The sequence below is a fragment of the Rhinolophus sinicus genome, linkage group LG04 (genome assembly GCF_036562045.2).
Source record: "Rhinolophus sinicus isolate RSC01 linkage group LG04, ASM3656204v1, whole genome shotgun sequence".
NCBI lineage: Eukaryota > Metazoa > Chordata > Mammalia > Chiroptera > Rhinolophidae > Rhinolophus > Rhinolophus sinicus.
In genome coordinates, this window is record NC_133754.1 from 76,443,236 (window position 1) to 76,457,690 (window position 14,455).

Below are 14,455 nucleotides of genomic sequence, written 5' to 3' on the forward strand. Positions count from 1 at the left end.
TATGTTCACTCAGGGCATCTTCTAAGCAACCCTGTAAGGTAGTCCCTGTTATAACCCATAGTTTATAAAAGAGAAAAGAACAGACGCAGAGACTGTCGCCCAAACCAGGATTTGAACCTCGGCAGCCTGGCTTCAGGGCCAGAGCTGGTAATTTCTTGGCTCTGTCAGGTTTTCCAGCGGTGGCAAGGCTGCGGACAGAGCCGGTTTTTCTTCGATGTGGTTGCCCCTTGAGTTTTCCCTGTCTGATTTACATTCTGTCTCGGACCACCAGAGTGCTGAAAACGACAACAAATTTTGATGCAGCTTGGTTCAGTGAGTGATGTGATGACCCCGCTGCACAGCTATGACCTTCTAGAGAATTAAAGAGTAAAAGGCTTTGTCTGCCCTGGAAGTTGGTCTTGTAAGACTGGAGAACAGTCGAGACACATGATGAATGCCTCATGTTCAGAAAGAAGAGAGTGGGATGGGGACAGGGACCCAGGCTTAGCAGGGATGCCGAGCATCACTCGCTTAAATAGAAGACTGGCCTCACCAGGGCACATAGGTTTGCTTCCTGCTGCCTGTCTTGGGGTATTTTTTACCAGAAACAGACCTTCTCGACATGTCCTACTCGTAGATCATGCTGAAAACTCTTAATAGACAAGAGAATAGAATTGTGAGTTTCCAGAGGTTGGAGGCACAGTGTTGTTGCCTAGTGGTTATATGGCCTCTTTTTCCCAGTACAATTTTAGGCAGAACCCCGATATATAAAATAAATAACAGCAGGGCTGCCGTGGTTGAAGGGGGCAGACACAGTTGCTTTCTCAGCCTCTGACGCACTTCAGCCCCAGGCTCCCCAAACATTGAAAGCACGTAACTCACTCACTTGACTGGTGCAGTATCTGTGGTATGAGACAGGGTACCTTAGCTGCAGGTTATACAACCTGTGTTCCCCTCTGGCCAGGACACACAGTGGCATTTGTTCCTGAGCCCTGTGCCTGTTTGAGGAATGGCTTGACCTCGGTGTTACTATTGATTTGTACCCTAAACTAGTCAGTCAGCAGGTTCTGCTTATTCTAGTGTACTGTCTGTACCAAATTGCCCAACACACTCATTTCTTAGTATCACCACCCTAATCCAGAGTCTGTGCCTCTAGCTTAGACGGCAAAGGCCCTTAATTAAAAAAAGCGGAAGAGGATGATGACTTTTCCAAACACAGAGCTCCGATTGAATCCCTCCTCTGCTCAGAAGCTGTCCAGGGCTCCCCCCGTAAGGCCCCAAGTCTTTATTTAGCTTGGCTGTTGGGGCTTCTGGAGTCTGCTCCCAACCTGCTATTTCGCATGCCTCCCAAACCACCACATTCTGGGGCATTGGGAACACAGACTCTGGTGGTGCGGGGTTCAACCAAGGTCTCTGCACCCCAATACTACGTGAGCTTTCCCTCCTGCCCCCCAGCCTCCCTGTGTCCTAGAAAGGCCCCCACCCCCCTACCCCCTGGGCCCTGTGTGCCTGCCGTGACCCTTCTGCAATGCCGTTCGTCATCCTGTCTTCGTTTCTCATGGCCCAGCTCCTCGGAGCACTTTCCTGGAGCTACTCACCTCCTCAGATTCCAAATCATCACTGGAGCTCGAGGCTGACATTCAGCTGGGATGCACACGCAGCCACACTGAGGGCTGAAATGGTACAGTACTCCCATACCGGTTAGAAAATAGGCCTCAGCCCTACTTCAGAATCCGAAGGGTTAATGTTGGGGGGTACCTCCTGAACCCTGTGTGGGGCGTTTGCCTGCTTCTTTTCCCATTGGTTGATGCCTGGCTGTACGGGTTATTCAGTATTTTGAATAGCACTCCTCCCTCTGCCCTTCATCTGCCTTTTCCGCGTGCCTATCTTGCTTCCCCACTGAAATACCCCAGCCGCACTCTCAGCTCTGGGCTAGTCCTAGGCACGGTCACTTCTGTGTTGGCAGCAGCATTTGACGTAGGGCGCTAATGCTAGTGAGCACTGAATGTTTATCTGATGCTTGACTGAGACTAGGAGACATTCACACGGTGGGTCCCATAGAAGCATCACTGACAAACATATACTTTTAAATGTTCCAGGTCTGTATATTATGGTGCTGTGCAAAGCTGAAATCTCCTCACCACAGCTGCCCTTGCTTTCATCGGGCCCCTCTTTGTGTTTGGAATACGTCTGAGGTATCTGTGTCAATTATATTTGAGCCGCAGGTGCTGTGGGCTTTGCAGGATGTGGGAGGGAAGGAGATCAGTGTTGAGTTCTTGATAACCTCACATAACTGTACGATAGCCGTCATTTACCTTATTCCTACTTAAAGTTGTACCTGGTTTCTGTGAAATGGTCAAACAGCTGTTGGTTCATTCTGTAGGACAATTACCCCCATTGTGCCTCAGGCGAGCTTCTGAGGTGACCCAGGTGAACTGGCAGGGACCAATCAACCACCTCACAGAGGATGGAACCAAGATCCAGAGGGGTGTAGCTGAGCAGCCCAGAAACAGGCTGGACTGAAGACATTGCCCGTCTGTGTTTTTCTCTCCTGATATAAGTCAGAGATAAAGGCCAGGGGAGCCCAGACCTCCCTAGAATTCAGGCACACTGAAGATCCTACGCCCTTGAGGCAGGGCCTGGAGCTGTGGGTCCCCAGGACAGACCTCCTGAGATGAGGCCACCCCCTTAGACTGCTGTGGTCCCAGGGCCTTGATTCTCCTTTCAGAACAGCCGGCGCATCTGCCTGGCTTCTCATACTCGGCCAGGTAACAGTCCCCGCCGTGTCCTGCCCTCTCCAGCACACTTCTCTTCATCACAGGGCGACATTGAATGTCTGTGTCTCCCTCCCATATGGAAAGTGTCTGCAGGCTTTGGAGGCACTGCTACTTTGCCTCCTAGGTGTGGCAAGCTTTTCAGGGTCTCCCATTTAGCATTGTGACTTATCGCTGCCCACAGTTGGGAATTGCTGGAGTCTAGCTGGGCAGGTGACCAGAGAAGTTGCAGGTCCTGCTCAGGAGACTGAGGGGTGGTCTCCAGAGTGGGGTATGCGTGTCCCACGGTAGGTGGGGGTAGACCTTCCATTAGGGTACAGGGTGGATATATTGGAACTTCTCTAGATATATCTAGAACTAATTTTTTAGCTTTTTTTTATTTTTTTAAAAATACACATTTGTGTGTTGTATAATGTCCAGATAACACAATATGTACATAGTTTATATATGAATGCACTTACATATTAAGGATGCCTTTATTTATTATTTTTCATGTATTGTCAAAAGTTTAGAGAATCTGAAATTTACCTCCTTCTCTACCAGCAGTGTGACAAGAAACCTTTGAATGCCATTTTAAAAAGGAGAGAACTCAATTTCAGTTAAGGGGATAGAAACTGTTTTGTGAAACTAGGCTGTGATTTCACGTCACATTGGTCTCTGACTTCAGGAGAGTCTGGTTAAATCCACAGTGTGTTTTGCTTTTGGACCCAAAACTTGACAATATAGAAATTTCTTTAGGACAAGGATTTGATTTATTTATTTATTTATTTTCTGTGTTATTCACTGTTTTTTCCCCTGAAGCTAGAACCATACTTGACATAGAGTGAGTACTCAAATATTTACAATTTAAATATATAGATCTTTGTTTTGCATGACAATTAAATATCATGCTGGGTGGTCACTTTAAATCAATATTTAACTTGCCTTTCTTTGTCAAGTTAAACCTGCTGTCAGGTGGCAGGATGCAGAATAAGTAGCTGACAGTTTTACTCCCCCGCACATGAATTCTCAGAGCTGTTGGATCACAGAGTAGAATGGGCCAGACACGTCACCTGAATGACAGGATATTTAGGATTTGCTTTAAATCATTTTTTAAAAAATGGATATAAAATGAAACAATATTAGCAAAATGTTGATCATTATTGACGCTGAAGCTGGGGATATGGGTACATGGCGGCTTACGATACTGCTCTACTTTTGAATAGATTTGAAAATTTTCATAATAAAAATTTTAACAAAACGTCAAGAAAAATAGAGATCCAAAACTGGTGTCACCCAAGCGGGTAACAGCCAGACCAGACAATCTCTTTTTCTTTCCATGTTTTCAAACATCGGCTCATTAGTCTATAATTCTCTGCAACTTGTTAGATTTGTTTTGTTTTTAGATTCCCCAGGGTGAGTCACCTCGCCTTATAGTTACCTGAACTCTCTCGGTGTAATTCTAGCTCCTGTCCCGTGGTTGTCACCCACACCTCCCTTCTCCCTCCTTATACAATGAGCTAAATCCTGGTTAACCTTTCCTCTATTTCTCGTGTTGCTTCCTCCAACACCACCGAGGACCTGGGTGGAGCTGATGAAACGTAGAGGTCAGAACAGGGTCCCTGCTGTTTAAAGGTTCTGTTAGGTCCTGAGAAACGAAGAATACTTTGTAGGTTCCATCCGTCTCTGCTCTTGAGGGTCACAGCCGTTCCCTGCTGAAACCTGTAAACACTAACGCGGCTTTCTCACACACTTGTGTGTAGCTGGCGTCCTCTCTCTGGGTACAGGTCTGTCTCCTACTTACCCTGTTCTGCAAAGCCATTTCTCCAGTTTATCAGGCCCTCTGAAACCTTGATCTATTTTAAGAGGTGTAAGTAACTCTACCCAACCTTGCGTCCCTTCAGCCTTCTTACCCAGGTCACTGATATTTGATCTTCGCGACCTCTGAGAGTCTAAGGACTGGGTCTCTGTCCGTTTCTCACAGCAGGCCTCCCCTGGCAGCGCCCCGGCGCTCCCTAAACTACACATGGCCGTGTGTGGGGCTAGCCTCCCGCCGCCAGCCGCTTCTCAGCCTGTTTGGCAGGCTGCTCTCCTGGGAGACAGGCAGGGTGTCCATGGCCTCTGGCTTAGGACTCTGTTGTTCCTAACCTGCCTGCCCTGAGGCTTCCTTCTTGCTCCCTGAACCCCCACCTGCCCCTGCCTGTTCCCACGAGGCCTCCGTCCCCCGGCTCTCTGGGGAGCCTCCCTCTGCACTGCAGCCCATGCAGAGCTTTCTCAGTCCTCCGTGCCCGGAGCTCCAGGTCCTCTGTTTACCTCCTCACAGCCGCACGTTTTGTCTGTACAGTTAGCCCTTGCAGGGGTCTTTGTCCTTATTGATACCCTAAAGTCATTGAAGCAAGTGCTGTGTCCTCATGCTGATGGCTTTCTGCTTACAAGAGACTAGGGAGAGGTTTTTTTTTGCCTCCTGCCATTTTCAGAGTATTTCTGTTTCTTTGCAGTGGGGCCCTTAAGTGCAGTGGGGCCCACAGAGCTGGTCAGTGGCTGTGCCAGGACCCAACATAGGGCAGACAGTGAGAGCTTAGATACGTACTTTCTGGGAGGGCCTGAGTCCTCATCTGTCGTTCTGCTAGAACAGGGTGCCACCCTAAGCCCTTTTTGGGTTGGGAAATATGTACATACCACAGGAAATGGGCTGACCTAGTTATATCATCTCTATTTTCAGAAATTAAAAAAGAAATACAGCAAAGTACAAAGAGTAATAAAATCATCAAACAAATGCTATGTGCCCATCACGTAGAATTGGTCGTTTTTAACATTGTTTTCTTTATATGTCCTGCTGTCACCTGGAGGTTCTAGGCGAAGGTGGGATCCTGCTATTTAGTCCTGGATGCCAGGATTGCGTGGCCATCTTTTGCCTTCTCTAGCATCACCATGGAGATGCTCCATGGTGTTGGGGAAGGAGGAGGACATAGCTTTCCTCAGTTCCTACTCCTTTCTGCATCCCCCCGAGGCCCACACAGGCAGCAGCGGAGAAGCTGGCTCAAGATTTATCGGGGTCATAGCCAGTACGTAGAACATGAGCTTTCTGCATTTGAATCTAGTATTCTTTCCACCCTTCTGCTCTGTCTCCTGTATTTACTATTGGACGTTACTAGCTTTGGACAAAGCATCTGAGGGCACCCTAGGACTTAGGTACCTTCTCTATGTGCAGTTTGTCAAACAAATGGACCTATTCCCATCCTCAGGGGAGAAGAGTCCTGTGTAGCTGGGTCCAGCTCTGGCTCTTGTGAAGGGACACCTGTCCCCTTTCCTAGTAAGTTCTTTCTCTCGGGGAAGCCTCTTACTTCCAGACTGACGGTGGTCAACCCTGTCCTGGAAGGTGCACAGTCTGTTCTGTATTGTTTTAGTGGCAGCAGGGATTTTCTTTCCTCCTCTAGTCATTACCATAACAAGCTCTGCTTGTGTTGCCCAACGTCGTCAGGCCATGATGTCATGTTCTTCAACATGCAGTCCTACAGATGTAATTAGGACTCTTCCTGCGCCGAATGTCAACTGAAATAACATACTTTATTAGATCCAGGTGATGAGTGGGCAGCTTAACCTACAGAAACCTCGTCTGTCTTAGTTCTTGCCGAAGGGTTGGGTCAGCCTAACAAACAGGTCTTCCCGTCTCCAGCAGCTGAAGCGCAGCCAACTGACTGAGGCCGTCTGTTTTGTCCAAGGCTGCTTCTCTCTGTCTCGTTCTTATCAGCCTACGTCCCTGCCTGATCATGACACATATACAGAAATTGCTTAGTAGTATGAAATCAGTGTTTAAGGACCAAGGGAAAGGATCTTGCTTCTCCTAGGTAATGTTTTGAATGGTGATTTTTCCTCTTAAATCCACACCAGTGAAACTTAACCTTGCTGTCTCACACAGAGATTTTAACATGACCTGGATATATTCATTAGGCACGTCCGAAGTATAAGCACCTTCCCAAGTGGTTGTACATGACAGGTCGTTGTATCTACATTGCAAAGTGAAGGGAGGAGAACTATATGGTTGGGTTGTTTTTGCTCTGGAGAAAGTCAGGCAGGTCCTGTTTGTAGCATTCCTTACATCTCAGATGAGCACACACCAGCTCTCTCGATGTTTCTGAGGGTTCTCCTCACTTGTACTCCAGCTCCTGGGCTGTTTCTCTGGTTTGGAGAATTCTCTTTTCTGACATAGAAAACTTACAGATAGAAGTTGGTGGCCAGCCCTGGTGTCAGGCTCTGGTGTCAGGAATTGTCCTGGCATTTGCTGCTCTACTTAAAAAAGTATTTGTTTCCTCTGTTCCCTTCCCTGTGGGCAAACCTGATTTGTGTTTTTTTTTCTGTGTGTTTCTTTTTTTTTTTTTTGGCGGGGGGGGGAAGGAGAACAGAACTTTATTGGGGAACACTGTGTACTTCCAGGCCTTTTTTTCCAAGTCAAGTTGTTGTCCTTTCAATCTCAGTTGTGGAGGGTGCTGTTCAGCTTCAAGTTGTTGTTCTTTCAGTCTTAGTTGTGGAGGGCACAGCTCAGCTCCAGGTCCAATTGCCGTTGCTAGTTGCAGGGGGCACAGCCCACCATCCCTTGCGGGAGTTGAACGGGCAACCTTGTGGTTGAGAGGATGCATTCCAACCAACTGAGTCATCCGGGAGCTCAGCGGCAGCTCAGCTCAAGGTGCCATGTTCAACCTTAGTTGCAGGGGGCAGAGCCCACCATCCCTTGCGGGACTCGAGGAGTTGAACTGGCAACCTTGTGGTTGAGAGCACACTGGCCCATGTGGGAATCAAACCAGCAGCCTTCGGAGTTAGGAGCATGGAGCTCTAACTGCCTGAGCCACCCGGCCAGCCCCAAAACCTGATTTGTTTTAAGTGAATCCACAGCCATAGGTCTAAATGTCTGCTAAGGAGAAGAGAGGACCCTCGTCTTTTAGATGACTTTGGGTGACATTATACATAAGTGAAACAGTTTGAGAGAAACAGAAAACATCATGGGAAGAGGGGAAGAGAATATTTTTATGTACCATTACAGCAGTAGCTTGCAACCTCTTTTTGTTTCCTACACATCACCTGGGAAATGCCTCTTCCTCCCCACAGCACACTGACCCACAGCAGCTCCGTGGGACGTAGAGGAGAATGCTGAAGTTGGGAAATGCTTTGAATACCCCTTTATCTTGGGAGAGTGGCTGTTCCATTAGGTTTGTGCGAAAGTAATTGTGATTTAAAAGGTTAATTGCAAAAACCGTGATGACTTTTGCACCAACCTAATATAAATACATCATACAGTAACATACATACAGCCTACAGTAGAGATTGGTCACAATCACAGAGGGTCATTCATGACTCAGTAACTGTTTATGAAGCCCCTGTTCTGGGCAGGGCACTGTGTTAAGCACCAAGGGCCTGAGGAGATGGATGGGAAGGGGCCCTGGCCCAGGACTAAAGAGAGGCGTCCACAAGAGAACCATACACTCGCCGTGAGTATAAAATGGGAGGTGCCGAGGGCCACACAGGGGCTAAAGTATTCTGGAGTTCAGAGGAAGGACTCGCTGCTTCTGACTCAGGGGACATGGAAGAATTTATTAGAGAAACTGGCCTCGGGCCTACTTGGATACAGTCTGGGCACCTTAAAGCCGGGCCAGGGAAGAGAGCTGCAGTGAAGAAGATGGAAGGGAGGGGAATGCAGAGCAGCACGGAGGCACTGGGAACACTTTGTGGTGTGTGTGAGGAGGGGCTGTGTGCGGGGCGGGGGGCAGGTGCTCACAGGAGGAGCCGAGGCAGCATGTGGCTGACACCTGCCCCCATCGCCCTGGTGAGGGTGAGGCAGGGAGCGGTGGGGTTTCTTACCCAGAGAAGCATGGGGAGAGGATGGAGCACAGTGGAGGGCTTTCAGGATCCTGGGAAAGCGGCCCGGGAGCTCACAAACCAACTTCTTTCCCCTCCCCGCTTCTCTCACTCTCCCCGCTTCTCTTCACTGTTCCACTGTCATTCTCCCAGGCTCAGAAGTTTGGTCCTCCAATTTCTTCTCTTCTTTTCCATTTATGTGCATTTAGTTACCAGATCCTGGTGTGTGTGTGTTTTTAAGTGATTTTTTAAAAATTTTGTTTATTGTAAAATATGCATAACATAAAATTTGCCATTTTATACACTGCAATGTTATAGAACCATTTCCACTCTCTACCAGTAGTTCCAGAATTTTTCATCATCCCAAACAGAAACCCTACCGGTGAAACAATAACTCCCCATCCCCCACCCCACCCCTTATGGCCCGTATCCCTGTCTATGAATTCGCCTATTCTAGGTCTGTCACATAAGCAGAATCATACAATATTTGTCCTTTTGTGCCTGGCTTCTTTCACTTAGCATAACGTTTTCAAGATTAATCCATGTTGTAGCGTGTGTCAGAATTTCCTTCTTTCTTAAAGGCTGAATGGTATTTCATTGTGTGTACATCGTATCTACCCTTTATCTGTTGATGGACACTGGGATTCATCCTGGCGTTTTAAAGGCACTTTGTATCATGCCTGTGGCACCCTCCGCATCGCCTCCCGCCTTTGTGTCGCTTGGAATCACCACGGGCCTGGGTCACAGCGCTTGCCCGTCAACGTCCTTAGGCTTTGGTTTCAGACCCGGGCGTCAGTCCTGTTCTGTGTGGAGCTGGGCTGGACCTTGAACTTCTCGGCACAGTTTCCCTGTCTTTGAATAGAAGGTAGTGACAGCTCCACGCAGGGAGGACTGTTATGAGGGTTACGTTTAATCGTGTGGAAGATCGCTCGGCACAGCACCTCACACATAGGAAGTCCTAACAAGCAGTGGCTCGTAAAGAAGTCACCGTCTGAAACTGATTTCCCTGAAGTCTTCCTTCCCCTGTCCTATCCAGTTTAAGCCTGTCATTTGTTCTGGATTAACTCGCCCAAAATCCTGGAGCTGAGGTGGGGAGCTGCTTCTAGGCGTCTGTTTCTGTCCCCGTAGCCCGAAGCAGCACTCATGGTCTTACCTCATCCCCTCATTCTTTGGGACAGTTCAGTGTGTGCCTGCTACATGCAGCTCTCCCTGAGTGTGCGGCCATGTTCATAATTTCTTTTGCACTTGTTGCCACCTTGTTAGTCACTATTTTGTGTATGTATTTGTGTTATGTATTTTACCTCCAAGCCTCATTCATGGGGTCTGTAAGTTTTCCACACTTGGCGCCCCATAGGAATATTAAATAATGTAGATACCCAATAGAAGGTGAGGGTCTCCCCAAAACCCTCTTTCAGTCCTCATATTAGAGGCTTTCATTTTATGGGGTGAGCTCACGGTCGCAGTATTTGGAACGACAGCAGGGCACCTTGTCCCGAAAGCACCTCTGCCAGTCCTAGCCGTGGGTCCTGTAAAGGTTAACTGACTGAGTCTGACTTTTCCTACGGCAAAGGAGTTTCACACTAGCTGAGTAATTATTTCCGGGGGTTTGACTTTACAAAGGCAAGTGTTGGATAGTATTGTAAAAAAACTTTGAAAGTCAGTTAAAAAAGAAAGTATGTGGTTTAGTTATATGAATATGGACCCATAGGACACATTTTTAAAAAATTGTCCTAACATTATACAGCTGTGTTCCTGTGACTTGGGAGAACCTTTTTCAGTGGTAGCTACATATATGACTTCAAAAAAATGTTTCAACTTAGACCATTTAAATAGAAGAGAAAAGTGTGATGGTACGCTTCAGAAAACTGTTAATCCTCCAAAAGTAGTTTTAGAGCTGCCTAAGACTCTGTTGAAAGAAGCATGTTCAAAGAATTTGAATAAAATATTAACGAAATGTGAATAATAGAAAAATAGAATAAAGGCAAACATTTCTTAAGTAATTTATATTGTCATGTGACTTAAATATATATGTAGTTTAATGAATACAGAAACAATTTCTTTTTTAAGTAGATTAGACCATTTCGTCTCATCCCTAAGAGTCTATCTGTTTAAGTTGGACGCCTTATATTTGGAATCCCTTTAGTTTGGAGGCACATACGGTAGTTGTGGCCTGTGGTCATTATGAATGTGTGAGGTTACAGGGAACATAACAATGGTCGGGGAAAACTGGCACAAGCTCAGGGCAGAGAACCAGAGCCCTAATCTTACTGGTTAAACATTAGTCTGGCCGTATACTTGCCTTTAAAAACTTTGTGTCCCATTCTTTCTCTGATAACTTTGGGGAATATGGACAGGAAGTGGTTTAGTGTAGAATTATTCCACTTGACCAGTTCAATAAGTCAGGTTTCTAAAAATGGAGCATCTCTGCTTCATGTCTCCTTTTAACGTCTTCTTGGAAATTGAATTGGTTGATCCATAGAATCACTTTAATGGAAATTAAGTGGGTTGAAGGTTTGCTATCCATTCTTGGGAAGAGAAGCTCCGAGGCAGTGGATGGGGATCCCTAATTCCCTGAGGAACACTTGCTCCTTGTGCGTGGGATCCCAGGGTACCCAAGTGGTCCTGCTCCTTCTTAGGCTCAGGATGAAGAGATGGTTAGGGATTCCTGTATGGGATGGGGTTGGGCCAATGACCTCGGCTTTCCTTTCCAACTGGTGGCCTGTGGCATCTGAGCGTCTGTACCCCCTTCGCTCCAGGGAGAGCCTGACTGCTCTTTTGGTTCAAGAGGGGATGGCTTAAGCAAATCTAGCTTTAGGGAATTTGCCAACCAAGGTTAAGGAGCACGAATCCGACGGTTTGGAGTGAGTGGCACATTGAAAGAACAGCACATGGTCTGGCTGCCGCTCTCTTGTTCGTCCTGGAGGCTGAGCTCTGCCCAGCGAGTGCAGGACAAAGGGGGAGCTTTCAGCCTCTGTAAATGGCCTATTGTACCAGGGGAGGAGGTGGAGCAAGGAATGGCAGCGTCTCGCCAGCCTGGCTTACTGCTTTAAGGAACGATGTCAGGATTTTTTCATTTGCTACTGCCGGGGCAAGGGTGCTATTTCTGTGGGTTTGTTTGATTGAGGGCTGCATTCCTAGTGAAGTATTCCATCAAACCGCTATTATTCAGCTGGATGAAACCTTGAGGAACTTCAAAAGGAGAGAAATCCAGGGCACCTGGTTTTTGGTTTGTAAATGACATGGAGAAAATAAAATGCGAATGTAAGTATAATTTTGCAGAATTAGGGGAGCTGTGTGTGTGTGTGTGTGTGTATGTGTGTGTGTGTGTGTGAGACTGTCCCCGCCCGTGTCCTTAGAGAATGATGCCTTTATGAATGACCTGTGGTGCTGGACCACTTTTTTGCTGATGCAAACAAAATGGTAAAAAGTGAAATTCTGTGCACAGCGGACCTGGAACCCACATGTTCAGAAGCCAGGGTGGTGGGATAAATGCTTGTGGTTTTATAAGACAAGGAGAGTTTAGATGGATTTCTGATGCCAAGTTCTCACAATGCCAGGGAGCGTGAGTGCTGGAGGGACCGTTGGAAGCCACTTGCTTTCACGGTTCCTAACCTGGGATGGACCGAAGGGGACTTGTGAGCCTCATGTGCAAAGAAGTATGTGGATGTTTTTAGGGGAGAGGGTCAACAGCCCAGCAGAGGTTAAGATTTGTTCGTGTAGAGGAAAACCCGTGAATTTCCTCACATTGTGGTCCTGGCCTTGGAAGACCCCTGGGGAAGTCTTTTAAGTCTCCAGCTTTGGTTTTCTCATCATCGCGTTGTATTGTGATGTTCAGATAAGACACTGGGTATGAGAGCCTTTCCCAAACACCAAATCAATGTGAATTGTGTCACTAGCTGTTCTTCCCAAAGTTTGGGCAAATGGGAACCAGAATTTCTGCTTTGTGACAGTAATCAGTCCTGTTTCTATTACCCTGCCCTGTGCATCTGTTTCTGCCCGGGTGGATTGAAAGGCCCCTGTTCTCTGGTTCTTTGCACTGGGCTTGTGTTACATTCCCTATCATTCTGTGGCTTTAGACTCCAGCTTTATAGGAAATTCAAAAGACCCATCTGAGCCAACCTACTTTTCATAGGTGCGGAGAGGAAGGTGTGCAGGGGTAGCTGAGGGGAAGGAGAAGCTAGCTGCCAACAGCCTTGAGTATTTGGACCGAGAAATACCGTCTGTGTAATCCAATCCCTTAAGCCGATCGAACCGTATTCTTGGCAAGCAGTAAAGTATATACCCGCGCTGTAAACTTCCTGAGGTGGTGATGTAGAAATTTGCTTTTGAAAGAATTTTTAAAACGATTGCAACTAGAACAGCATTGGAATAAGAATAAAATCTGAGTCTTAACCATTTGTTGGCAAGCACGTGTGTCTTGATGCGTCTTAGAGACCTGTGGACTGGGCTGTATTAGAGCAGTTGTGCGTGTTCACCTGCCACACTGCAAGGCTGTTGGTTGTGGCTCATTTTCTTTGAACGTCCGTCGGCCTCCATTTCTAACTACCCCAAGTGTCTTTTCCTTATACCTGATAACTAGAAAGGCAAAGATTTATAATGCTGCCCATTTCACATTTAAGAATTGTTCTTTCCACAGATCTAAATGAGGCATTGTCTTAGTTCTTTATTGCACAGACTCTCGTTTCCCTATGTACAGCATTGTGAAGTTGGTTTGAAGCTGGTTACTGGCTGCCAGCTGAGAGGCATGAATTAAACTGCTATAGCTTTTCATCATCACCCACTAAAGATAAGAATTTAGCTGAATTCAAGCACTTAGCATTACAGGTTAGTGTCTAATAAAATGGTTTTGCATGGGTGCTCCTGTAACTTCCTGAAGTTTTTAAAATTTTTCTTTCCTAGACTTATTTCTAGAAATAGACTTCTTTCTTTCTTAGTATAATGCTATCCACAGCTTGGCTACAGCTGATGCTTAAAATAGAAAAAATAAGTCACCTGGTTATGACGATATTTGTTTGTGAGGGAATTATTTAATATTCTCACACAGGGATGTGATTCTGTTGAACAACCGCTGTACATTCACATGGTCTAGGTTTTATGGAAATTACTTCAGGGAGAGAAGAGGGAAGGGCAGGAGTGTTGGGTAAGCGGGGGCGGGGGGGGTAACTCCCATTCAGGCTTGGGGTGCTGGAGGGGTAATGAAGACAACCAGAAGATGGAACGCTTTGAGGGGAAGGCAGGTTTGCATGTAAGGTTGCTTTTCCTTCCTAGAGTTGCTCGACCGTGTGGAATCTGACCGCTCAGTGCCGGTAGGACCAGACTCGCTTTGTCTGCTTAGCCTCCAAGTCTCACGTAGGCATCTCGTCCTCAGAGAGGCCTTCCCTGACCGCGGGGTCTCTGTGGTGGCAGCACTCGTCACAGCTTGTGGACAGTGCCTGTTTAATTTTGTATGTTCTGCTCTAGTGGCGTGAGAGCCTGGGCATGTCTTTAGCCCCATCTGCCCAGCTCCTGGCACATGACTGGCACACACTAGGTGCTCAGATATGTTAAATGCCTGGACTAGCTCAAGTCCTATGAATTCATCTAGAATCTGCTGTGAGTGTACGATTGACAATCTGTTTCTTTCTTGGTCTGTCTTATGTCCGTTCGACACACCACCCAACATCTGATCATTTCAATGCCTTTTAAAACTATGCCCATTGTCTCTTCTTATGGGGAAGTTGAGCAGAAAGAACACAATGTTTGTTTTCAGAACTGACACTGGCAGTGACACTAACTGATGCCTGTCCCTGCCCATGGGTGGAGCAGTGGGGTGACTCTACTCCCAGCTTCTCATTGGCCCATCCTTCACCCTCTGTTCTCCTGGGAAGTCAAGT

At 47.0% G+C, this 14,455-nt stretch overlaps 1 protein-coding gene across 7 annotated transcripts in view; it reads left to right on the plus strand.

Moving 5' to 3' along the window:
* The window catches only part of ACSL1 (acyl-CoA synthetase long chain family member 1), a 68,834-nt gene that overhangs the window by 4,073 nt on the left and 50,306 nt on the right, over positions 1-14,455 (plus strand). The window contains exon 1 of one of the 7 annotated variants that reach the window (XM_074329842.1): positions 2,084-2,174. The exons of 2 other annotated variants lie outside the window; for them this stretch is intronic. Coding sequence is in view for 2 of the 5 variants with exons in the window: in XM_074329836.1 (XP_074185937.1) it covers positions 13,677-13,722 (46 nt within the window). In the remaining 3 variants the exon portion in view is untranslated. Of the gene's footprint in view, positions 1-2,083; positions 2,175-11,298; positions 11,844-13,625; positions 13,723-14,455 lie in introns of those variants that run through there. 4 more of the 7 variants (XM_074329840.1, XM_019736129.2, XM_074329836.1 and 1 more) reach the window with 4 other exon arrangements.